At 41.5% G+C, this 24,201-nt stretch overlaps 1 protein-coding gene across 1 annotated transcript; it reads left to right on the forward strand.

The window, feature by feature from the left end:
- Positions 1-1,034: 1,034 nt before the first annotated feature.
- On the forward strand, positions 1,035-23,039 carry LOC135514033 (V-type proton ATPase 116 kDa subunit a 2-like). The gene is made up of 20 exons (XM_064937168.1): positions 1,035-1,755; positions 3,626-3,704; positions 5,129-5,226; positions 6,571-6,708; positions 7,056-7,150; positions 7,241-7,367; positions 7,583-7,665; positions 7,824-7,917; positions 9,454-9,666; positions 10,293-10,443; positions 10,655-10,794; positions 10,958-11,118; positions 11,705-11,795; positions 12,061-12,179; positions 12,341-12,551; positions 12,803-12,925; positions 13,093-13,212; positions 19,580-19,697; positions 19,923-20,094; positions 20,230-23,039. The coding sequence occupies exons 1-20, from the start codon at positions 1,639-1,641 to the stop codon at positions 20,330-20,332; spliced, it is 2,553 nt and encodes an 850-aa protein (XP_064793240.1). The 5' UTR covers positions 1,035-1,638; the 3' UTR covers positions 20,333-23,039.
- The last annotated feature ends 1,162 nt before the right edge of the window (positions 23,040-24,201 follow it).

A 24,201-nucleotide genomic window follows, 5' to 3' on the forward strand; every position in this document is an offset into this window, starting at 1 on the left:
AAAGTCCTACTGTACCTAACATCATTACTAATCTTTAGACATTGGAGTTACCATACCCGGTCTCAAGGATTGCAAATTTTGGAAATTCCTTTGATCTCTACTGAGTTAGGTAAATCAGCTTTTAGCTTTCTTGCACCTTATTTGTGAAACAATCTTCAAAATGTTCTCACATTTTATGTTCTGGTGCCACATTTTATGTTCTGGTGCCTCCAGGGCATTTCAGAAAGCTGATTGGGGACCTTATTACTGATGAATGTTTATTCTATTTTTTTTATTTATCTCATTTAACCTTTATTTAAAAAGGCAAGTCAGTTAACATTTACATTTAAGTCATTTGGCAGACGCTCTTATCCAGAGCGACTTACAAATTGGTGAATTCACCTTATGACATCCGAACAATGACAGCCTACCAGGGAACAGTGTGTTAACTGCCTTATTCAAGGTCAGAACAACACATTTTTAAGACATAGACATTTATGACCATGTTTTACTTTCTGCATGTTGTATTTATATTTTGATGTGTGTATTTTCTGTAATTTATGTCATTCAGGGCTCATCTGTATAAAAAAAGAGACCTTTGTCTGAGTATGACTCCCTGATAAAATAAAGGTTTAAACAATAATTAGGCACAATTGAAATAAAGTATTTTTTCTTTAAAAGTTGCCGAAATGCCACATAGGTCCACTTATCCATAACTTATATCAGTGCACTCGTAACAACCTAACCATTATAAAACCTATCAAAGTTGATCAAATAAGCTTTCCGTAGCAAATTAGCAATTACATTTGTTTTGTTGATCAAATTCGACACCCTCTCATTAACCTCCATCTAAAAATTCACCACTTCTGTGGTTAATTTTGTCGACAGATTTTGGGCGGAGTAAAACCTCTCGCTTCAGATGTCCGAGGAGGCAATCATTAGTCTAAACAGTTGCAAAACTAAAACGAGAGTTTCTACTGGACAAATTGAGGTAGGTCCCTCCCCATTTCGTTCTGTTAAAGAAACGTTTTGCAACATCATTTGCGTAATGAGAATACGCCCCAGAGCACGCACAAGAGTTGTATGAAATGACGTGGAATTTGTAACTTGCTTACAAGCGCGATATCAAATGCGCATGATTTCGAGAGTATTTAATAAAACGAGCTACTGTAATCTTTATTGAAGTTTCAAGTTTAAATGTGCTTATAGTCATAGTTTGCTACCAAACATGAACGTTTCTGGAGTCAGTTAGCTAACAGTAGCTTCTGCTAACTACGACAACTAAATTGAGAAGAGTTCACGGAAGCAGAGCTAGCTAGCCCAAGTGACAGAGCTCCTACTAGCTAGGATCTTCTGGTTCTCTATCGATAGCTACGTTATATGGCTACAGCAAGATGACTTCAACAACCACTTCGACTGGAACGTCTTGACTGGACTCGAGACGTGTCACTGATTAGCCAATGATTGACACGGTGTTGAAGCGAATGCTCGTCAGTGTAGTTTGTTAGCTAGCATGCTAGGTAGCTACTTCCAACGACGCCGGAGCCCGCATTTATAAGCCGACCCAGTTAAGTGGTTTGCGCTTGAGACTAACGTTAGTTAGCTGTAGTTGAAGCTAACTAGCTGGTTGTATTGTAAGGACAAGAGCAAGCTGTCAAGATGGGTTCGTTGTTCCGAAGTGAAGAGATGTGTTTGGCCCAGATGTTTCTGCAGTCTGGATCGGCATACGACTGCATTAGCGAACTGGGAGAAATGGGTCTGGTGGAATTCAGAGACGTAAGTAATTTACTGATTTATTCCCAAATAAAGTCTCATGTAACTAGCGCAGCTGTCGAAGTTAATCTCTCTTTGATGGTCAAGTTGCATTGTGAGCTGTCAGACATGATCAGGTAGGTAGACTGTTGCCCGATCCTAGCCCTTGATCATGACTCTAGGTTCATTACATTACACGAGTTATTGGACGAAGGCGTCTTTTGTAGGGTATTTTTTTGTTAAGATCCCTGACGCTCAGCCTGAACATTAACATGCACCATTTGCGTTACGGGTTTGGAAGCATAAGGAACGTATTTTATGTAAATATACATTATTTTTAAGATAACATTTATACACACCTTGAATGGGTTAGTGTTCCCACATGGCCACATCTCCATGTTACAGCGCGTGTTTACCTGTGCTTTCTAGCATGCTCTGAACACCTGTGTGTAAGCGGTAACTTGGTTTAGTTTAGTCAGATGAAGGCACCCATAGTTTATGGATCTGTGCGAAGCTGCTACAGTAAGTGTATATTTTTAATTTTAAGAATTCTTTCTCGCCGATGAAAGATAAGGTGTATATATTGCAAGCGATGATTATTGACGTTTCCAAATGTTAAAACACAGCGTGTGGATTGTAGTTCACATGAGGCAGTCATGGGCGAAACTAATGATGTCTGAGAACTGTAGGGAGAACACAGAATGCCGCCTAGAGTTTGAGAGCTAGAGCGTTCCTAACACAAGACTTGATAAAATAGCTTAGATCAGTGTTTCCCAACTCTGGTCCTCGAGTACCCCCAACAGCACACATTTTTGTTGTAGCCCTGGACAAAAGCACCTGATTAAACTCATTGTTGTGGGTACTTGAGGAGTGGAGTTTGGAAACACTGGCTTAGATAACGTCTTGTCTAACCTAGTCTGATTAATCAGGCTGTAATACACAATTTATTGGTGTATATACAACCTGAAACATTTGTGTGTAGAATTGTGTACATTTTCCGTACAAGCCAGAATGTTGAATACAATTAGATTTGAATTTACTCTACCGGTTGTCTGTGCGGTTTGTCCTTCAGCTGCTCAAAATTGTAGACAAATTTCCAGTGGAATGTATTGTTGACCAGACTTTTTAGAGAGCCAGTAGGCTCTCAATATGTTTTTATATTGGATATTCAGTTTTCTCTTGTCAATAGCTATTGAACCAAACAATACATGAAAATGGTATACTCTGAATCAGGCGAGGATGGAGAATATTCCACCCCTAATTGAAAGATAAATACAAAAAAAAGGGTGAGTTGTTCTCCAACGTCCCCTGGTTCAGAATATACAATGTTCATTGTCATGGCGTGCTTGGTTCAATGTCTGACGATAGAAAACGGAATATTCAACACAATACTAAATGTACCTTGGTTCCAAACCGAACTACCAGCTTTCTAAAAAGTTGCCTAAGCAATACTTTCCTGTGGATATTTTTGTCTCAAATTTCGAGCAGCTGAAGGACATACTGCATAGACAACCGGTGGAGTAAGTTCCAATGTCATTTCTTTCAACATTCTGGCTTGTAAGCAACATTTACACAATTTTGCACAAATGTTTGTCTGTAGATGCCAATTAATTGTGTATTACAGCCTGATTAACCAGACTATATCTAACCTTACCGAGTACAGTAGATTATGGATATGCTTGTTTACTGACACTTTTAATAGGATCATGAGAAGTCTGTGGACCAGTTTGATTTCATAGTGACATCTCAAAATGTTGCTACTTGCCCTGTAGGGTTGTGTATCAGAGAGAATGTGAAATGTTGGCGATCATTTGCAAAATCCATTCAATATCAGCTTAGACAGGTGTGTGTTCGTGGTGACAGTAACAATGTGGCTCTGCTCCTACTGTTTCAGCTCAACCCCAGCGTAAACCTATTCCAGCGGAAGTTTGTCACTGAGATAAAACGATGTGAGGAAATGGAGAGAATTCTAGGTAAGGATAAAACGGGTTGGTTTGTTCCTAACTTAAAAGCAGGAGTGAAAGTACATGTCATTTCTTACGGTACGGGACTCCCTATGCGTGTGCGTGCACTTAAAAAAAATGTTTTTATAGCCCATGTGTAATCATGGAATTGCATATAGAATCTCTAATCATTTCTTATGATCTGTGGGCTTAGTAAAGTATTGTCATAGAACTTCTAACATGTATTACCTTTTATTGTGGAATGAACACAACCAGCCATGCAGTGTTCATCTGGTTGTCAATCACTTCAAACAGGTGCTCCTGTCGGCTCCCCGCGTACGCTCTTCCACTCACAAAATAATTCCAGCATCCAAACTGTGCACCTGCAATTTGATGAATGGAAAGACGTCTGTCCCAAAACCTACACGTGTATTGTAATTGTAACAGTATAACTTTAGACCGTCCCCTCGCCCATACTCTGTCGCGAACCAGGGACCCTCTGCACACGTCAACAGTCACCCACGAAGCATTGCTACCCATTGCCCCACAAAAACTGCAACCCTTGCAGAGCAAGGGGAACCACTACTTCAAGGTCTCAGAGCAAGTGACGTCACCGATTGAAACGCTATTTAGCGCGCACCACAGCTAACTAGCTAGCCGTTTCACATCCGTTACATAATCACATTCTGCCATTAGGCCTACACTTGTAGCCCAAATTGATTCTTCCACTGCTGTCCACACGTGTCTCGGTCTTGGCCACTCATCTCTGCCTTGGCAAAATGTAAGTGTTCTCGTCAAACCACAACTCAATTTGGAGCTTATACAACCCGGTTTCAAGTCAATTCGCTAAATGTTCATGCGACTGACATACAGTGAGGTTAAATAATGGTGTGATAGCCTATAGTATTCTTGGCATTTTGTGTTAATTATTGTGATAGGCTCATGTTTTAACGGTATGGTGTACCCCCACTTTGTATTTTGCTGAGATACTGTACTGGACCGTATAGGTTTACTTTCACCCTTGTTTAAAAGTGATGGACATTGATGCGCTCCGGAATAACTAATTAACTTTCACACAGTTGCTACACAAATCCCAGTCTCCATTACATGACCACTGTACAGTTCTGAGATACACTGTGCCCTGGCCAATGAGTCTCATTTAAAGGAATCTAAACTCAGGCTTAATTGGAGGCAGACGCTTGGAGATTAAATTTAGGCCCCCAAAAAAGGAAAGTACAAGGAGTGTTTCGGTAGGTTTCTCAGAGGAATGTGAGTTCCTGAGGGAAGAGCGAGAGAGTTAGCGTGAGGCAGAATAGAGACTCTAAGATTCAATGAAAAACACTAGAGTTTTTAAATGAAATCGTATTAAGCTTATTGCTTAAGATGTAGTATTTTAAACAAATAGATTCAGTGACTGTGTGTTGTGTACTAAGACTTCACTGCGTCTTTGACAGGGTACCTTCTAAGGGAAATCAAGAGAGCAGACATCCCACTTCCAGAGGGAGAAGTGAACCCGATTGCACCCCAGCCCAAGCATGTCCTGGTTATAATGGTTAGCACACTCTACCTGTCTCTCATTCTCTAAAATGTTATGAATCCTTTTTTTCATAAGAATTAAGTATTTTATTTGTCCCAAATGGCACCATATACACTGAACAAAAATATAAACAGAACATGTTAAATGTTGGTTCGCTGTTGACATCCCTGTTAGTTAACATTTCTCCTTTGCCAAGATAATCCATCCACCTGACAGTTGTGGCATATCAAGAAGCACCTTGTTCTGGGGACAATAAAAGGCCACTCTAAAATGCAGTTTTGTCACATCACAATGCCACAGATCTCTCAAATTTTGAGGGAGTGTGCAATTGTAATGTTGACTGCAAGAATCTCCACCAGAGCTGTTGCCAGAGAATTGAATGTTAATTTCTCCAGTATAAGCTGATGAAACTGGGTTTGACCAACCAAAGAATTTCAGCAAAAACTGTCAGAAACCGTCCCAGGGAAGCTCATCTGTGTGCTCGTTGTTTACACCAGAATCTTGACCTGACTGCAGTTCGGTGTCGTAACTGACTTCAGAGGGCAAATATTCACCTTCGATGGCCACTGGCACGCTGGTCATTGGTGTGCCTTTCACGGATGTATCCCAGTTTCACCTGTACCGGGCAGACCGCGTCTGTATGGTATCGTGTGGGTGAGCGGTTTGCTGACGTCAACATTGTATGCTGAGTGCCCCATGGTGGCGGTGGGGGTATGGGCAGGCATAAGCTAATTTGGATGGCTGGCATGACCATTTTGAACACTCCGAGATACCGTGACGAGATCCTGAGGCCCATTATCGTGCCAGACATCCGCCTCCATTCTGCATAGTAATGCATTGCTCCATGTCACAAGAATCTGTTCACAATTCCTGGAAGCTAAAAATGCCCCAGTTCTTCCATGGCCTGCAGACTCTCCATACATTTCACCCATTGAGCATGTTTGGGATGCTTTGGATCGACGTGTACGACAGCGCGTTCCATTTCCCGCCAATATCCAGCAACTTTGCACATCCATTTGGACAACATTCCACAGGCCAAAATTAGCAGCCTGATCAACTCTATGTGAAGGAGATTTGTCTTGCTGCATGAGGTAAATGGTGGTCACACCAGATACTGTTTTTTTTAAGTATGTGTGACCAACAGGATGCACATCTGTGAAATCCATAGATTAGGGCCTAATGAATGTATTTAAATTGACTGATTCCCTTATACAAACTGTAACTCAGTAAAATCCTTGAAATTGTTGCATGTTGCGTTTTAAAATTTTGTTCAGTTTATTTACTATATGGAGAATAGGGTGCCATTTGGGACATCCCATATTATCATTGCTAATTGACACTATGTATGGCTGTCTCCAGGAACAGTTGCAGAGGCTGGAGGTGGAGCTGAGCGAGGTGACCAGGAATAAGGAGAAGCTACAGAAGAACCTCCTAGAGCTGACCGAGTACACACACATGCTGCGTATCACACGCAACTTTGTGCACCGCAGCACAGAAGTAAGTCCAACAGCTCCTCCACAAAGCGAGATCCCACTACTGACCAAGTGCTCTGCCCCACCGTTTGACTTCAGAGCACTTGCTTTGGTATGCTTGAAGAGGAGACATTAAATAGTTTAAATCACATGATTTGGCTTGGCTGCTTCCATTGCGACAATTTCTTTGCTCTTTCCTCCCCTCCTATATAGGAGGTTTTGGGGATAAATCTTCGATTGGCCAAAACCTCATTCATGCAAGGGCAAAATGTAGCATTTATTCTAGCAATGTGTTTTTCTCTCCTGGTGTGAATTTGGGGTATGTATTTTGGTATGTGTGTTCTTACGCTGTGAAAATGTTATTTTTCCCAGCGTGAGCCCCTGCACGCCCAGCATGAGGAGTTCTCCTTCCTAGAGGACTCAATGATGGAGTACACTAGCATGCAGCGGCTAGGAGCCAAACTAGGGTAAGGGGCTATTAGCAGACATATAGATTTATACACACTTGTGTGTGCCTGTTTACTGTAGCACCCTGTTTCTCTCCCCTCCCCCTGCAGGTTTATATCAGGGCTGATTCAGAGGGTGAAGATAGAGGCCTTTGAGCGCATGCTGTGGAGAGTGTGTAAGGGCTACACCATTCTTAGCTACTCTGAGATTGACGAGTATTTGGAGGACCCTGACACGGTGGGTCAATCTTGTTCTGTGTAAAATATATTGTTAACCATTTTCTACAGTAAGTGCTTGAGTGTGAAAGTGAAATCAAAGATAAAAGAATGAGGCTGTTTATCACATAGCTAAATATAACAGCACCTGTGTTGGGCCTATGAGAATTAGAACCTCTCACCTCTGCAGTAATGTGTGTCTATTCTAAACCACTTCCTGTTCTATGGTTATTGCAGGGTGAGCCAACCAAGAGTGTGGTGTTCCTCATCTCTTATTGGGGTGAGCAGATCGGACAGAAAGTCAAGAAGATCTGTGACTGGTAATTAAACCTTTCTCCCAATGACCTCCTGTTCCACTTTCAGCTTGAGGTCATTCTCTGTCAAACCATTAGGCCTAATATGTTGTCCCCAACAAGCTCTGAAGATGATGTTATTATCGCACAGGTTAAAGTCACCATCTCCTCTTTTTGCCCCTCAGCTACCACTGTCATGTGTATCCATACCCTAACAACAATGAGGAGAGGAATGACGTTGTGGAGGGACTCAGGACTCGCATCCAGGACCTGCACACTGTAAGCTCTATAAAAGCCTTGTCAGCCGGCCGCGACCGGGAGGATTGTAGGGCGACGCACAATTGGCCTAGCGTTGTCCGGTTTAGGGAGGGTTTGGCCGGTAGGGATATCCTTGTCTCATCGCACACCAGCGACTCCTGTGGCGGGCCGGGCACAGTGCACGCTAACCAAGGTTGCCAGGTGCACGGTGTTTCCTTCGACACATTGGTGCAGCTGGCTTCCGGGTTGGATGCGCGCTGTGTGAAGAAGCAGTGCGACTTGGTTGGGTTGTGATTTTCAACCTTCGTCTCTCCCGAGCGCCTACAGGAGTTGTAGCGATGAGACAAGATAGTAGCTACTAACAATTGGATATCACGAAATTGGGGAGAAAAAGGGGGTAAAATTTAAATAAATAAAAAAGCCTTGTCAGCAACAAGATGGTGGTTGATGTGTTATTTATTAATATTATTTTTTTAAAGGGCAAGTCTGCAATTGAAATGATAATGAAGAGCCCTCCCCGTCTCTGTTTTGGTAAAAAGTTGAGGCAGAGCCTGGAGATATGTAACCACTCTCAAATGTATATATGGAGCTCTGGATGCAAGGACTGACCATCCAAGATATAAAAATGATACTTTTAAGCATGTTTTGAGGCTTTAGTGTTTGTTTACATTTACACTGTTTACAAATTGATGGGGTACGAGAGTTGAACTAAGCTCATGAGGCATTTATAAGTTAGTGTTTCCCCTAAATGTATTTAACAGCAGCAATTAGAATTGCAGGAAATTAACTTTAAAACAGCAATATTTTGCTAGTTAAAATGTAATCTATCAATGGCTTACAGCTTAAGGTGTTCCTACTGCTGGATTTAGCTGTTGAAATATCTTGTGCTTGATGAGGCATTTTAACAAAGGAGGATGTTGCAAGACTTGTGACTTTGGCTGTTAGATAAAATAGAAAATTAAGCTTGGCTGATAGTAAAGAAGTGCTGGAGGTATCCCTCACAGAATGGGCCTTGTGCTTCTGGCTAGAGCGAGGCATGGACAGCGGGTGTTTAGAGTGATTTAGAACATAACTTTTTGGAAAGAAGCAGAATGGCGTGTGAGGGGTATATTTCTCAGGCGCGAGAGAAAGGGAGAGCTCTCACTCAGGCGCCAGAGTCATTTCTGTCATGACCACTGTGGGGTCAAATGACTTAGCTTGTTCCTTGCTGTCTGGTAGACTTTTCAGATCAATCCTTTTGGATGTTCTACCCCCGGAGGGAAAAAATAATTCCGTTAACCTCTGGTCCCAGCATATGATCTCCATGAGGACGTAGCTGAATGCTCACTCTTTGTTTTTCTTTCTCGTTCATGCTAACATTAACACACACTAAAACTACCAGCATGCACACTCAAATTCCATCCCGAGCATGTGTATTGGAAGATTCTCTCATGCACAGAACATTCTTAAACAGTCATTCATCATTTGCCCACACCCTCTTGATATTCAAAATGGATGGGAAACCCTCCCATTGTTAAAATGTAATACTATTCCTCTCCCCATGCTGTCTGTCCCCAGGTTCTCCATAGGACAGAAGACTACCTAAGACAGGTGTTGAACAAGGCCTCTGAGTCTGTCTACACCTGGGTCATCCAGGTCAAGAAGATGAAGTCCATCTACTACATCCTCAACCTGTGCAGCTTTGACGTCACTAACAAGTGTCTAATAGCTGAGGTGTGGTGCCCTGTCAACGACCTGCCGACCCTGCGGCGGGCGCTAGAGGAAGGATCGGTCAGTCAGCTCGTTGTTACCATGGCTACCCGTGTAATGTCATTGTTGGGCTTAACTCTTTGCGTTTTGGATTGTAATGTCATTGTTTGTGACCTCCCCCTTCTAAGTTCAGTATTTGGCTAAACCAACACACACCTCGTCAGCATGCCCTGCTTTAGTAATGGGGTCATGGTTGTTGTAGAAAGAGGGGAGTGGCATTGATCTTATCTTGACCACGTCTGATGATTTAAGCCATATTTAATAAACTAGTCATGTTATAGGTCCTGTTGGGTCCCAATTGATGGCTATCAGGGCTTCTGTCCATTCATTAATTGCACTGGCTAATGTGCATAATTAAGGTCAGTCAGTTCAATGGCAGTAGCCCATGTCAGCGTTCTGCCAGGGGTTTTAGTCCTTTAAACATGGCTTAAATGAGGTTTCCAAAAACGAGGCTTGAATGGTCAAAATGTATTTGAATGGTCTTAAAGTATTTGAACTTACTAGCTATTTGATAAGCTCTTAGGTTTCTGTCTTACCTCTGGAAAAAAAGTTATTGGCTTGCCCTCAAAAAAACCTCTATGCAACTTTTAGACTAATAACATTGCAATAATCCTGGTCTGTCTGACATAATTGACTTGCCTTCACAGAGGAAAAGTGGAGCCACAGTGCCTTCTTTTGTCAACCGTATCCCCAGCAATGACACTCCGCCCACCCTGATAAGGACCAACAAGTTCACCTCAGGCTTCCAGAGCATAGTGGAGGCCTATGGAGTGGGAAACTATAGAGAGGTTAACCCAGGTACAGTAAGACCTCATCAGTCAATGACCACTGATGAGTATATTTAGGTAGCTGTCATTAGCCCTACGGCTTTTCTGTTTGTTTGCTATGTGTATGAGCTACATGCCTGTAGCCAAAAGACACATTTCCACTCCTAACAAGAATGGACAATGAACTTGAGGTATAGTTAAATGTGTATATGGAATATGATGTATTGTCTGTTGTCTAACAGCTCCTTATACAGTCATCACCTTCCCCTTCCTGTTTGCTGTGATGTTTGGAGACCTGGGCCATGGTATGATCATGGCTCTGTTTGCTCTCTGGATGGTGCTGTATGAGGACAACCGCAAACTGAAGCGCACAAGAAACGAGGTGAGAGGGCCAGGGAGAGGCTCTTGGGGGTGCCACTCAAATGGCACCCTATTCCCTATGTAGTGAACTAGGTTTGACCAGGGCCCATATGAATAAGTTAACTGTAAATCTGGTTAGCTAGATTATTTCCCCGACATTGATATTGGTGTGTTTATATGCTCAGATCTGGAACACGTTCTTCGAGGGCCGTTACATCATCCTGATGATGGGCTTGTTCTCGGTCTACACCGGCCTCATCTACAACGACTGCTTCTCCAAGTCTCTCAACATCTTTAGCTCTGGCTGGAGTGTCAACGCCATGTTTAAATCTGGAAATTGGACTTGGTTAGTACTATACTATAATCTGTTCTGTAATGTACCCAGGGCTCTAGATTAACATTTTTCATTGGTTGAACTGGTGCTCCCAATTTTAAAAAGTTAGGAGCACCACATTAATTTAAGGGCACCAGAAAATACTATTTTTAAAATGGATTGAGATACAGCCCTTTAATGAATTCTATCTACTTTTGAAGCACGTTGTGTCCTATAAACTAATGTAACACTGAAAATACATACAAATACCTGTCATTGAAATTAGTCATTTGTGGAATATTAGGTGTCTACATTGTGTAAAAGCACTGTTTTCCTAATGATATGGAGTACATAGAAAATTGTACACTGTCTCTTTAAAAAAAAGTCAGGTTTATGATGATGTGCAAGAGATTTGTCATTCATTCATTGATATGATCATTGATCTCCTGAAGAAGCTATCCCTTTTCCTTATCGCTGATTGAACACTTTTTTTTTCAATTACATATGAATTATATGTCAAATAAAGTTTCAAAATAACAATGCATGTGACATTACACATTAAATCAACTGATAGTTTGCTCTTTATTATAATTGTTGACTTTGGTATTTTCTTTAAAAGGGATTCCACGCTCCGCACCAATGCCTTACTGACCCTTGATCCCATTGTCCCTGGGGTTTTCAATGGACCCTACCCTTTGGGCATTGACCCAGTAAGTACATGGCTTTATGATCCATGGTCATAAACAGCATTGTCTTGTCTCCATGTTCACTACACTCACACACGTTATTCCCTGTCCCTTCATAACCATACACACTTGCCTCTCACCAACCAGAGCCAATAAAGTAAATCATGGATCATTACTCATTTTAATGTTCTTATAACAATATTTGTTAACAATCCCATCAATCTGACTGTGATGTAGTCTGTCCATACCTCAACCTGACAGGGTTTTCCTAATTTCTTCCACTATGTAGATTTGGAACTTGGCGAAAAATCGTCTGACCTTTCTGAACTCCTACAAGATGAAGATGTCTGTGATTGTGGGTATCATTCACATGAGCTTCGGGGTCATCCTAGGTGTCTTCAACCACCTGTGAGTTACAGCACACACATTCCCCACAATATCAGCACTGGATTGCTAAGAACTATATAAAATTATGGCCAATTTAAAGATATAGAATGTGTGTGCAGGCACTTTAAAGCTATGTTTGTGTCTGTGCAGACACTTTAAAGCCCTGTTGTCTGTCTGTGTAGACACTTCAGAAAGAAGTTCAACCTGTACTTAGTATTACTCCCGGAGCTGCTGTTCCTGCTTTGTCTGTTTGGCTACCTGGTCTTCATGATCATCTACAAGTGGCTGGCCTTCTCTGCCCGTGACTCCCAGATGGCCCCCAGCATCCTCATCCACTTCATCAACATGTTCCTCATGCAGGGGGACGGGGTGCCGCCCCTCTTCCCAGGACAGGTACAAAGATGGGGATCGCACAGGTTTTGTGTCCCAAATGGCATCCTATTCCCTATATAGTGCACTACTATAGAGCCCTGGTCAAAAGTAGTGTACTATATAGGGAATAGTGTGGCATTTCGGACGCACCCACTGGGAAAAGTGAGTGGTTTTCCCAGTGGGTGTGAAGACATGTATACAAGCCCAACCCGCTCCAAAGATACTTCGGTGAGACTAACAGACCTGTCTGTTGTGTCCCTCTGCTACGATAGGTTGGGCTGCAGGTGTTCCTGGTGGTAATTGCTCTATTATCAGTGCCTGTCTTACTGCTGGGGAAACCAGTTTACCTCTACTTGCTGCACAACGGAGGAGCCAACCTCATGGGAATGTACAGGGTGAGGTTTTGTGTGTGTCTGTTTCTGACCTCAAGAGTCATGGGCGTGTGTGTAGTTTGTCCATATGGGTCTGTGTTCTGGTTGTAACAGTATGCTGGTGTGTAGTCTGTTTTATAGGAGTGTGTTCTGGTTGTAACAGTGTGGTGTTTGTGTGTGTCCCTCCCCAGGGTTATGAGCGTGTGCGGCGGCACAGCGAGGAAGAGCTTTCCCTGATGAGGGCTCATGACATGGAGGAGGGCAGTGTCCACAATGACCTCTCCACTAGCAGAGAGCAGCAGAAAGAGGAGGTTAGCTGATGACAACACCATCACCACCTCCCACTAGTCTCTCACTCAGGCATCAGTACACTACAGTATGGGTACTAGGGTTGAATGGCAGGAACCCAGTTACTGCCCAAAACCACTCCCTTTCCCCGGGATAAATAACTGAGATGTCTAAATATTTTCTACGGCCTCATGATGAATCAATGCTCAGGGTGGGAACAGACAGCCCATCTCAGTATGTGTAGTGTAGTTCACAATGCATGCAGACCTACTTGAAGTATAATCTCATCATGGCAACTTTTTTCTTGTGACACGTAGACCTATATTTGCTGCAGCATATGCCACAGTAATAGAGACTTAATGCGTGTCTAATTTACCCATCTCTATCTGGCTTTTGCGGTTCACCTTTTTTTAATCATGAAGATGAAAAAATAATAATAATTGCAGCTGCTGTGTTTTTAAAACAGCTTATCACTCGAATATCGTTGCTTTAAATCCATGCACCCATGAGCACTCTGTCTTTCTCGCCATCAACTCCATTCAAATTGCATCCACAATGGATCATCCTGTTCTAGATTGATATATAGATGTCCTAGCCTACCCCTTTCAGGTAATTGATTCAAATGCAATATTAAACTTGTATTTAGCTCATTAATAATGGGTTATGCATAATAAGCTTAACTTATAGCCTCTCTCTCTTGCGTAGTACGTAACCACCTGTCCTCCGCTGGCCTTTCTCTTGGAGTCCCATGCAGGAAAATCTAGACTAGATTAGTGTAACCGATGTGAAATGGCTAGCTAGTTAGCGGGGTGCTCGCTAATAGTGTTTCAATCGGTGACATCACTCGCTCTGAGACCTTGAATTAGTTGTTCCTCTTGCTCTGTAAGGGCTGCGGCTTTTGTGGAGTGATGGGTAACGATGCTTCGAGGGTGGCTGTTGTCGATGTGTGCAGAAGTTCCCTGGTATGAACCAAGGTAGGGGTGAGGAGAGGGACGGAAGCTATACTGTTACAATAGCTTGCTGGACATTCCTTTTTTTTTTTTGCACTTCTTATACTGAAGAGGGATGCAAGCTCTGTTTTGCTCAATGTTAAATACAGCAACCAATAGAACTCACAGGTAGTTTGAAAGAAGAGTGAACGTGTAATGGCGGTAGGCTATAGCAGTTATTTATTCAGACCCATTTTTTATGAGCATGTTCTCATTTACAATTTATGAACAAGTTCTCATTTACAACTGCGACCTGGCCAAGATAAAGCAAAGCAGTGCAACACAAACAACACAGTTACACATGGAATAAACAAACATTCAGTCAATAATACAGTACAGAACGTCTATATAGTGTGTGCAAATGAGGTAGGAGGACGGAGGTAAGGCAATAAATAGGCCATAGTGGCCAAATAATTACAATTTATCAATTAAACACTGGAGTGGTAGATACTGGGGTGCAAAGGAGCAAAAATAAATAAAATGGATAAAAGTATGGGGATGAGGTAGTTGGATGGGCTATTTACAGATAGGCTATGTGCAGTGATCTGTGAGCTGCTCTGACAGCTGGTGCTTAAAGCTAGTGAGGGAGATATGAGTCTCCAGCTTCAGTGATTTTTGCAGTTTGATCCAGTAATTGGCAGCAGAGAACTGGAAGGAAACGCGGCCGAAGCAGGAATTGGCTTTGGGGGGGTGGGTGACCAGTGAAATATACCTGCTGTAGTATGTGCTACAGGTGGCTGCTGCTATGGTGAGCAGTGAGCTGAGATAAGGTAGGGCTTTACCGAGCAAAGACTTATTTATGACCTGGAGCCAGTGGTTTGGCGACCAATATGAAGCGAGGGCCAGCCAATGAGCGCATACAAATCGCAGTGGAGAGTAGTATATGGGGCTTCGGTGACAAAACGGTTGGCACTGTGATAGCAAATTGGATGCATTCTGAGTAGTGTTGGAGGCTATTTTGTAAATGACATCGCCGAAGTCAAGGATCGGTAGGATAGTCAGTTTTACGAGGGTATGTTTGGCAGCATGAGTGAAGGATGTTTTGTTGTGAAATAGGAAGCTGATTCTAGATTTCATTTTGGATTCGTGTGATGCTTAACCTGTTGAAACTCCCCATCCCGGATCCGGGATCGTGACTAAAGCCTCAGGCTCATTAGCATAACGCAAAGTTAACGATTTCTGAAAATCGCAAATAAAATGAAAATAATGCGCCTGCTCTCAAGCTTAGCCTTTTCTTAACACTGTCATCTCAGATTTTCAAAATATGCTTTTGAACCATAGCAATTGACTAATTTGTGTAAGAGTATGCTAAGCTAGCTTAGCATTTTGAGTAGCATTTAGCACGCAACATTTTCACAAAACCCAGATAACCAAATAAATAAAATCATTTACTTTTGAAGAGCTTCGGATGTTTTCAATGAGGAGACTCTCAGTTACATACCAAATGCGCAGTTTTTCCAAAAAGCGTCTGTGTGTAGGATAAATCGCTCCGTTTTGTACATCACATTTGGCTACCGAAACGAACCGAAAATTCAGTCACCTACAACGTCAAACTTTTTCCGAATTAACTCCATAATATCGACCGAAACATGGCAAACGTTGTTTGGAATCAATCCTCAAGGTGTTTTTTTACATATCTCTTCATTGATATATCGTTCGTGGAAGCCTGCATTCTTCTCTAAATTCCATGGAAAAATACTTGCAGCTGACTTTTGCGCACCAATTTCGGCGCAGGACACCGGGCGGACACCTGGTAAATGTGGTCTCTTATGGTCAATCTTCCAATGATATGCCTACAAATACGTCACAATGCTGCAGACACCTTGGGGAAACGACAGAAAGGGCAGACTTACTCATCTCGCATTCACAGCCATATAAGGAGACAATGGAAAACAGAGCCTCAAAAATCCTGCTCATTTCCTGGATGCCGTCTCATCTTGGTTTTGCCTGAAGCTCACGTTCTAGGGCACGCACAGAAAATATCTTTGCAGTTCTGGAAACGAGTGTTTTCTTTCCAAAGCTACCAATTATATGCATAGTCGAGCATCTTTTTGTGACAAAATATCTTGTTTAAAACGGGAACGTTTTTCATCCAAAAATGAAATTGCGCCCCTAGAGTTTCAACAGGTTAATGTCAGTCTGGAAGGAGAGTTTACAGTCTAACCAGACACCTAGGTATTTGTAGTCCACATATTCTAAGTCAAAACCGTCCAGAGTAGTGATGCTGGACGGGCGGGCAGGTGTGGACAGCAATCGGTTGAAGAGCATGCATTTAGTTTTACTCGCATTTTAAAAGAAGTTGGAGGCAACGGAAGGAAAGTTGTATGGCATTGAAGCTCGTCTGGAGGTTAGCATGCCCAAATTAATCTGCCTTCTACTCAGACCTAGAAGATAGGAGATTCATATAATTAGTAGATTTGGATAGAAAACACTCTAAAGTTTCCAAAACTGTTAAAAATAATGTCTGAGTATAACATAACTGATTTGGCAGGCGAAAACCTGAGAGAAATCCATTCAGGAAGTAGGATTTTTGTTATAGTTTTCTATTCAATGCCATTACAGTATCCATTGACTTAGGACTCAAATTGTTTTAGGCTTGTATTATGAAAAATGAGGGAGTAAGAGCAGTCTGAATGAGTGGACCCTGCAGTGTCAGATTTTTCATGCGTGTGACCGAGAGTGCCTTTCTTGTGTACATTTTAATATTGATGACGTTATTGTCCAGGTGAAATATTATTGATTTATTTAGGCTAAAAACAACCTGAGGATTGAATATAAACATCGTTTGACATGTTTCTATGAACTTTACGGATACAATTTTAATGTTTTTTGTCTGCCTGTTGTGACTGTGTTTGAGCCTGTGGATTACTGAAGAAAACGTGCGAACAAAACAGAGGTTTTCGGATATACAGAGAGACTTTATCGAACAAAAAGAACATTTTATTGAATAAATGAATGTCTTCTGAGTGCAAACATATGAAGATCATCAAAGGTAAGTGGTGAATTTTATCTCTATTTCTGTGTACTCTATTTCTGTGTACTCTATTTCTGTGTAACTCTTCTGCTTGGCTGGTTACTGTTTGTAATGATTTGTCTGCTGGGCTATGTTTTCAAATAATTGTAAGGTATGCTTTCGCCGTAACGCATTTTTGAAATCTGACACCGTGGTTGGATTCACAAGAAGTTCATCTTTAAACCTATGTAAAATAGTTGTATCTTTTCTGAATTTTTATCATGAGTATTTCTATATTTTAGTTTGGCGCTCTGCAATCTCAACAGATTGCATAGCGGAGAAGGTATGGTGGATTTCGAAGTGGTCGGTGATCTGTTTGTTAATTTGGCTTTCGAAGACCTTAGGTCTGTAGCAGTTTGTCTAGAGTGTCTCACGGTCATCCCCCTCTTCAAAGGGGGAGACACTAAAATCACATTCCTATCTTATCAAATATGAATTGTTTTTGTTAACTTAACAGATATAGGGGGCATCCATTCCAAGTTACAGTATTTGGTCCATACAGTTTTTAATAACCTCACACAATGAAAAACAATATTACATTAGTTCTCTACATCTCCCCACTGACCATTCCCCAAATTCTTTATTAGAATTGTTCCTTTCTCCACTTTTGGGACGGTAGAGTTTTGGACGGGCAAAAGTCTCTGGGGACCAAAGTACATTCCTTTAGTTCAGTGGTCGCCAACCGGTCGATCGTGATCTTCAAGACATTCCTAGTCGATCACCAAATATTTCTGTAGAAAAGCCAACGAACGATAAAGGCTTGCACTCCTTTTTAAAAAGTCGTGTTGAGCTGTTGCCGGTAGGTGCACTTGATTCAAAAGTCTTGCGCACCGGGTAAACAAAGTGTTCCCATGAGACAAACTCCGCCTACCCGGCGAACCGGAAAATCTGTGACTAAATCAAGTGCTCCTGCTCTGCTGCCCAATCGGCTAGCTCAAATCACCGTGGCTACAGAGCTTCCATGACCCTGGTCATAGCCAAGTTTAATAGGCTACTAGCCTACGTAAGATTTAATCACTTTTAAAACCATGACCACCGAGAGACTGTCAACGATTACAGCAAAGCACTGCTGTTTTTCTGATTTGAGTTTAAGTTTATATTCAGCACTGTGACTTTATTCAACACTATTGCGAACACTCTTCTCCGTACTTCCGCTTTGGCTGCAGCTGCAATGAATGAGTTGCCAAGTATTGATAGCCCTGCGTTTTTATTATTAGCTGCTCGTTGTGTCGATTTTATAATATTAAGGAATATTTAACTTTCTCTAGTCATAGGAACAACATGAATTTGTGCATGAGGCAGATGCGGTGCGACTCGAGTTTTGCCATCAGGTGGAAGATGCTGTCCCCTCTCTTTGGGCAGTCTCACTGGAGGAAGGGAAGGAGAGAGCAGGGACCGTGAGAGGAGGTTGGGGAAAAATAGTTTTGAACGGTCATCCAGCTCAGGCATCTTTCTAGAGCTCTGACTTTTCAACCTGAAGATAATTGAGGTAGTGATTTGATCTCGTTGATCATTAGATGCAGGTACCATCAGTCCTGTAATATAAAAAAGCTAATGATTTTTATTCATGCTCCACAGTGCCTCACAAGTGCTAAACCAACTGATCTATTTTGTTTTGCGAAAAAGCTTGAGTTTTGAAATATAACATGGTCTGACTAACAATATTGGCAGACCACTCATATAGCCAATATGCTGTGATAATGTATTAGGCCTACTGCCCAAACCTCATTCTTACAAAACTGTTAATGTGCGTTAATGTAAAAAATAAAATTATATAGATATTTTTTATCTGAGCAGTAGATCTCAGCTTGCTTTTTGAATGCGAAAGTTTTCTTAACTCGAAGGTTGGTTACCACTACTTTAGTTGATACTAAAGGGAAAGAGTACCCTCCTGCTTAATTTTCAACCGTGTGAACGGTCGTCCATCCAACAGCTCCCCTCTTTGGGAGAGAGAAAGTGGCCTGGTTACTGTCACCCCTCCCTCCCCACACCAGTCTGATGTGACCCATTCTGATCATCAGAAGACAGTCATGACAAGAGCATATAGCTAGCTACATCTATGGGCTTTTGTTTTTCTTTTGTGTGTAATGTGCCCATATGTATTAGATAACGGCACAATCATTTGGGCTTCGGCCCATTAAATGTTAATATATGTCTCACCAGGGTCCGGTAGCATCAGGTTTGAATTTTCATGCTGATCTAAGTTCTAATCAAATCTAGACACATTTATGATTTTGAATGACACTTCCGGTTTTGGCGGGAAATACCGGGTTACCTGGGATTGTTTATTTTTTTCTCTCGGGACGGAACATTTTCTGGAAAAATATTATACCATAAGGAGGATCCAATACTTTCAGTACCCATGTCTTTTTTTTCTTTTTTTTACAGTTTGACTTTGGGGATGTGTTCCTGCACCAATCTATTCACACCATAGAGTACTGCCTGGGCTGCATCTCCAACACAGCCTCCTACCTGCGCCTCTGGGCTCTGAGTCTGGCACATGCCCGTGAGTATCACCGCACCTAAACAGTTTGGTAAATTCATCTTTCTGATGGATGAGCATTTAAAGTTTATTTTATTGTGAGAGTGGAACACATTGGAAATAAGCCTTGTGTTAACTTATTACAAACATATATATTTTGTCTCTGACTTGAAGCCTTCTTTTTAGTTAACAAATACATTTAATTAAATCAGCGACTGATGTGACGTTTATTTGTCCTTGCTCCCCCAGAGCTGTCGGATGTGCTGTGGTCCATGGTGATGCGGGTGGGTCTGCGGATGGACACCAGTCTGGGCATCATGTTTCTGGTGCCAGTGTTTGGGATATTCGCTGTGCTCACTGTGTCTATCCTCCTGGTTATGGAGGGACTGTCTGCCTTCCTCCATGCTCTCAGGCTGCACTGGTTGGTTACTTACTAAACTTGCAGAATTGACAGTGTAGTAGAGGAAATCTGTGTAAAAATGCAACACATCACACCTTTATAATGCTTTGATTAGTTCATACTCTATATTCAGTGATCTCTGTTCTCTCTCCATAGGGTGGAGTTCCAAAATAAGTTCTACACTGGGACTGGAATCAAGTTTGTTCCCTTTGCCTTCTCCCTCCTGCCCTCTAGCTTTGAACATGATGGCTTGCTGTGAATGGGACACAATGCTCCCGCCCTCCGAGGCAAACTGCCACAATGTACCAGCAGGATCCAGTGCTATTGAGCTAGCCTGCGTACCAGTCTCTTTGTGCCATCATGCCACTCCTTTTCATGCCAAACATGATCTACAAGTGGCTGGCCTTCTCTGCCTGCGACATGTGATGGCACAAAACGATTGGTACCCTAACTACTATTGAGCCTCCGATGTACAGTTCAATTTCATAGTGTTTTTTTTATACTATTTGTTGTACTGACTGACTGCCTTACATATGTACAAACAAATGTCAACATATCATGCTCTATTTTCAATTGAATGATATTCTGGGTTACCAAAACTTTGCAAAGAAAAGCCTCATTCAGTCTTGGTTGAAAATGAAAAGTATTTTTAGATGAATGTAGGAGCGGGATGTACATTTTATTTTATAAAAAATAAAGTTGGAATGAGAGTTTAGCATTTGAAAGACTACGACAGGCTTAACTATAGTGGTGCATATATTCAAGAGAAAATGTATGCATACTGTTGTGCTGAATGTTAGCAAAAATGTCCTAACACATGTTGCCTATGCCTCCATCGCTTTGTGGGAGACTACTCTTAACTGTACATTCCATCGATGGAAATTGAATGTATAGCTCAAGACATCATTCAGAGTTAGTTCTGCTGGTCAAGAGCCATTTTAATGACACCAACAATCCCCGATTAGGAATAAAGCAAGAAAAGCAGGTACTGGACCAGTGCAGCGATCAATTCTTGCTGAAGCCTTTTCCTATATTCCCATCCTGTAGCACCATAGCAGGAGAATGTTGTTTTCGTTGTTGGGTAATGGCATTGTACCTTAAAGATGAAAAAAGGGGTATAATTTATTATATATATACAGTACCTGTCAAAAGTTTGGTTTTTTCTTTATTTTTACTATTTTCTACATTGTGGAATAATACTGAAGACGTAACTATGAAATAACACATGGAATCATGTAGTAACCAAAAAAGTGTGAAAAAGTCCAAATATATTTGAGATTCTTCGAAGTAGCCACCCTTTGTGGTCAAATTGCCCTTACATAACGTGGAGGTGTCTTTTGGGTCATTGTCCTATATGATAGTCCCACTAAGCGTAAACCAGATGGCATGGTGTATCGCTGTAGAATGCTGTGGTAGCCATGCTGGTTGTGTGCCTTGAATTCTAAATAAATCACTGACAGTGTCACCAGCAAAGCACCACCTCCATGTTTCATGGTGGGAACCACACATGCAGAGATCATCCATTTACCTACTTTGTGTCTCACGAAGACACGGTGGTTGGGACCAAAAATCTCAAATTTGAACTCATCAGACCAAAGGACAGATTTCCACCGGTCTCATGTCCATTGCTCGTGTTTCTTGGCCCAAGCAACTCTTCTTATTGGTGTCCTTTAGTAGTAGGGTTTTCTTTGCTGCAATTTGACCATGAAAGCCTGATTCACGTGGTCTCCTCTGAACTGTTGATGTTGAGATGTGTCTGTTACTTGAACTCTGAAGCATTTATTTGGGCTGCAATTTGAGGTGCCGTTAACTATAATGAACTTATCCTCTACAGCAGGGGTACCTCTGTCTTCCTTTCCTGTGGCAGTCCTCATGAAAGCCAATTTCATCATACCATTTGATGGTTTTTGCGACTACATTTTCCAGCTTGACTGACCATGTCTTAAAGTAATCATGGATTGTCGTTTATCTTTGCTTATTTGAGCTGTTCTTGCCATAATATGGACGTAGCCCTATTTGGTAAAATACCACCCCTACCTTGTCACAACACAACTAATTCGCTCCAATGCATTAAGAAGCAAAGAAATTCCACAAATTAACTTTTAACAAGGCACACCTGTTAATTGAAATGCATTCCAGGTGACTACCTCATGAAGCTGATTGAGAGAATGCCGAGAGTGTGCAAAGCTGTCATCAAGGCAAAGGGTGGCTACTCTGAAGAATCTCAAATATAATGAATATTTTGATTTAACACTTTTTTTGTTTACTGTATGATTCCATATATTTTCTTTAATAGTTTTGATGTCTTCACAATTACTCTACAATGTAGAAAACAGTCCAAATAAAGAAAACCCTTGAATGAGAAGGTGTCAACTTTTGACTGCTACTGTATATATATTGTATTTGTCTAAATGGTATTAAACCCTTTGAAGAGGAGCTAATTGATTTAATTGTGATTACCATGTAACAGAACATTATGGGGAGCTTGCACCATTTCATTGTAAACAGATTTTCTGTGTTATCAAACCTCAATGAGCTGTATGTTATTGATGCTTACATATGGTCCTAAAGCAGGATTCTATGGGAAATGCTGCTGTGAAGTTGAGACTCGGTAATGTCAACATAGTGGCTAGAAAGACTTCTACAACTATGATCACCACTAATTCTTAGAGAGGTGTAGTATGTCATTAGCTTCTTGTCATCTAATCCTTGATAACACAATCTGTGTGGTTTGTTGAAGGGTTGCTGTAAATGTCTGTTCCTGGTCTAGATGTAATCATATTTATTTTAAAGAGTAATGTAACTACTTTATTACTTTGCGTCATTAAAAAGTCCTTACTTAGGGGTATCTATACATTCCTCTGTTTTTGCTTTGCATAATTATTTTCTATTTTATAATGGTGAATGTGTTGTCAAAATATGACATGTCACTTGTGAATAAACCTGATGATTTGATTGAAAAGGTATAGAGGCCTGACATTCCTGACTGAATTTGGACACGCACACTGTTTTTGAAAGCAAAAATTGCTTTCAATCATAACTCGACTTGAAATTAGCCAACACAGACAAGGACATGCTTTTCGAGTGTGCTGAGGAGTAAGATGTCAGAAGTGACCGGGCAACTACTAGACTAGTAACATTCAATTGTCACAGCTGCATTGACCTAATGTAACCTCCATTATTTGTGATCTGGAATCTGTTCTATTCCATCTAAGGCAAAGAGGAAAATAGTTCCAAGAAGCCAGGGGAGCAGTGCACCGATACAACTGCTGGTCAGAGATTTAACTCTTGTATGTTGGTTCTCTATGCATATCTGTGATGTGCTGGTTAGGTCTAACGAGTCAAACTGGAGTAAGAAAGGTTGCATGGATAGTTTTATTCAAATAGGCCTATCGTAACAATTCTTGTGAGTATAGTATTAAGAGATGAAGGTTTTGATTTCTCTTTTTTTTTTTGCTTTGGCACTTGTCTTTAGGATTGAGTAATAAACACCTGGACAGAGGATTAGCTCCTGAGCTCCTGGAGAAGAAGGCTGTTAAGGCTGCATTCAGTCCAGGCAACAAGGATGAGATGGAATACTGCTACCCAATCCTCATCTCATTCCTGTGCAATCTGACTGATAGGTATGTTAGGCCTACATGTTTTGCTCTAGCCTCACATTCAAGAAACTGCCAAAATATAGGAAACACCAACATAAAGTGTCGTTAGGCCACCACGAGCCAGAGCTGCTTCAAACGGCATAGATTCTACTAGTGTCTGGACCTCTATTGGAGTGATACAACACCATTGTTCCATGACAAATACCATCATTTGGTGTTTTGTTGATGGTGGTAGAAAAAGCTGTCTCAGGTGCCACTCCAGAATCTCCCGTAAGTGTTCAGTTTGATGACTTAGACAGCTATGGCATATGGTTTACATTCAGTTCCTCATCGTTGGAGGGAGTACGTTTTACTTCAGCCTCAGTCATTGAAAAGATCTCAAGTGAAGGGTCAAGTGAAGAGTTTCAGATAAAGGCAACCAAGAAAGTCAGAAAAATACTGATAAAATCCATCAATTCCTTCCCCAGCAAAGTTAATTGAAGCCAGAAAGATTCTAAGATTCTAACATCCACCATTTCCTTGTAGCATA

Source organism: Oncorhynchus masou, chromosome 25, assembly GCF_036934945.1.
Source record: "Oncorhynchus masou masou isolate Uvic2021 chromosome 25, UVic_Omas_1.1, whole genome shotgun sequence".
Taxonomy (NCBI): Eukaryota; Metazoa; Chordata; class Actinopteri; order Salmoniformes; family Salmonidae; genus Oncorhynchus; species Oncorhynchus masou.

Bases quoted from the DNA above. Each gene is read 5' to 3' on its own strand.
- LOC135514033 (XM_064937168.1), top strand. From the start codon at position 1,639: ATGGGTTCGTTGTTCCGAAGTGAAGAGATGTGTTTGGCCCAGATGTTT. The intron at 9,667-10,292 runs GTCAGTCAGCTC...TTGCCTTCACAG, and splicing joins GGGCGCTAGAGGAAGGATCG to AGGAAAAGTGGAGCCACAGT. The intron at 10,795-10,957 runs GTGAGAGGGCCA...TTATATGCTCAG, and splicing joins TGAAGCGCACAAGAAACGAG to ATCTGGAACACGTTCTTCGA.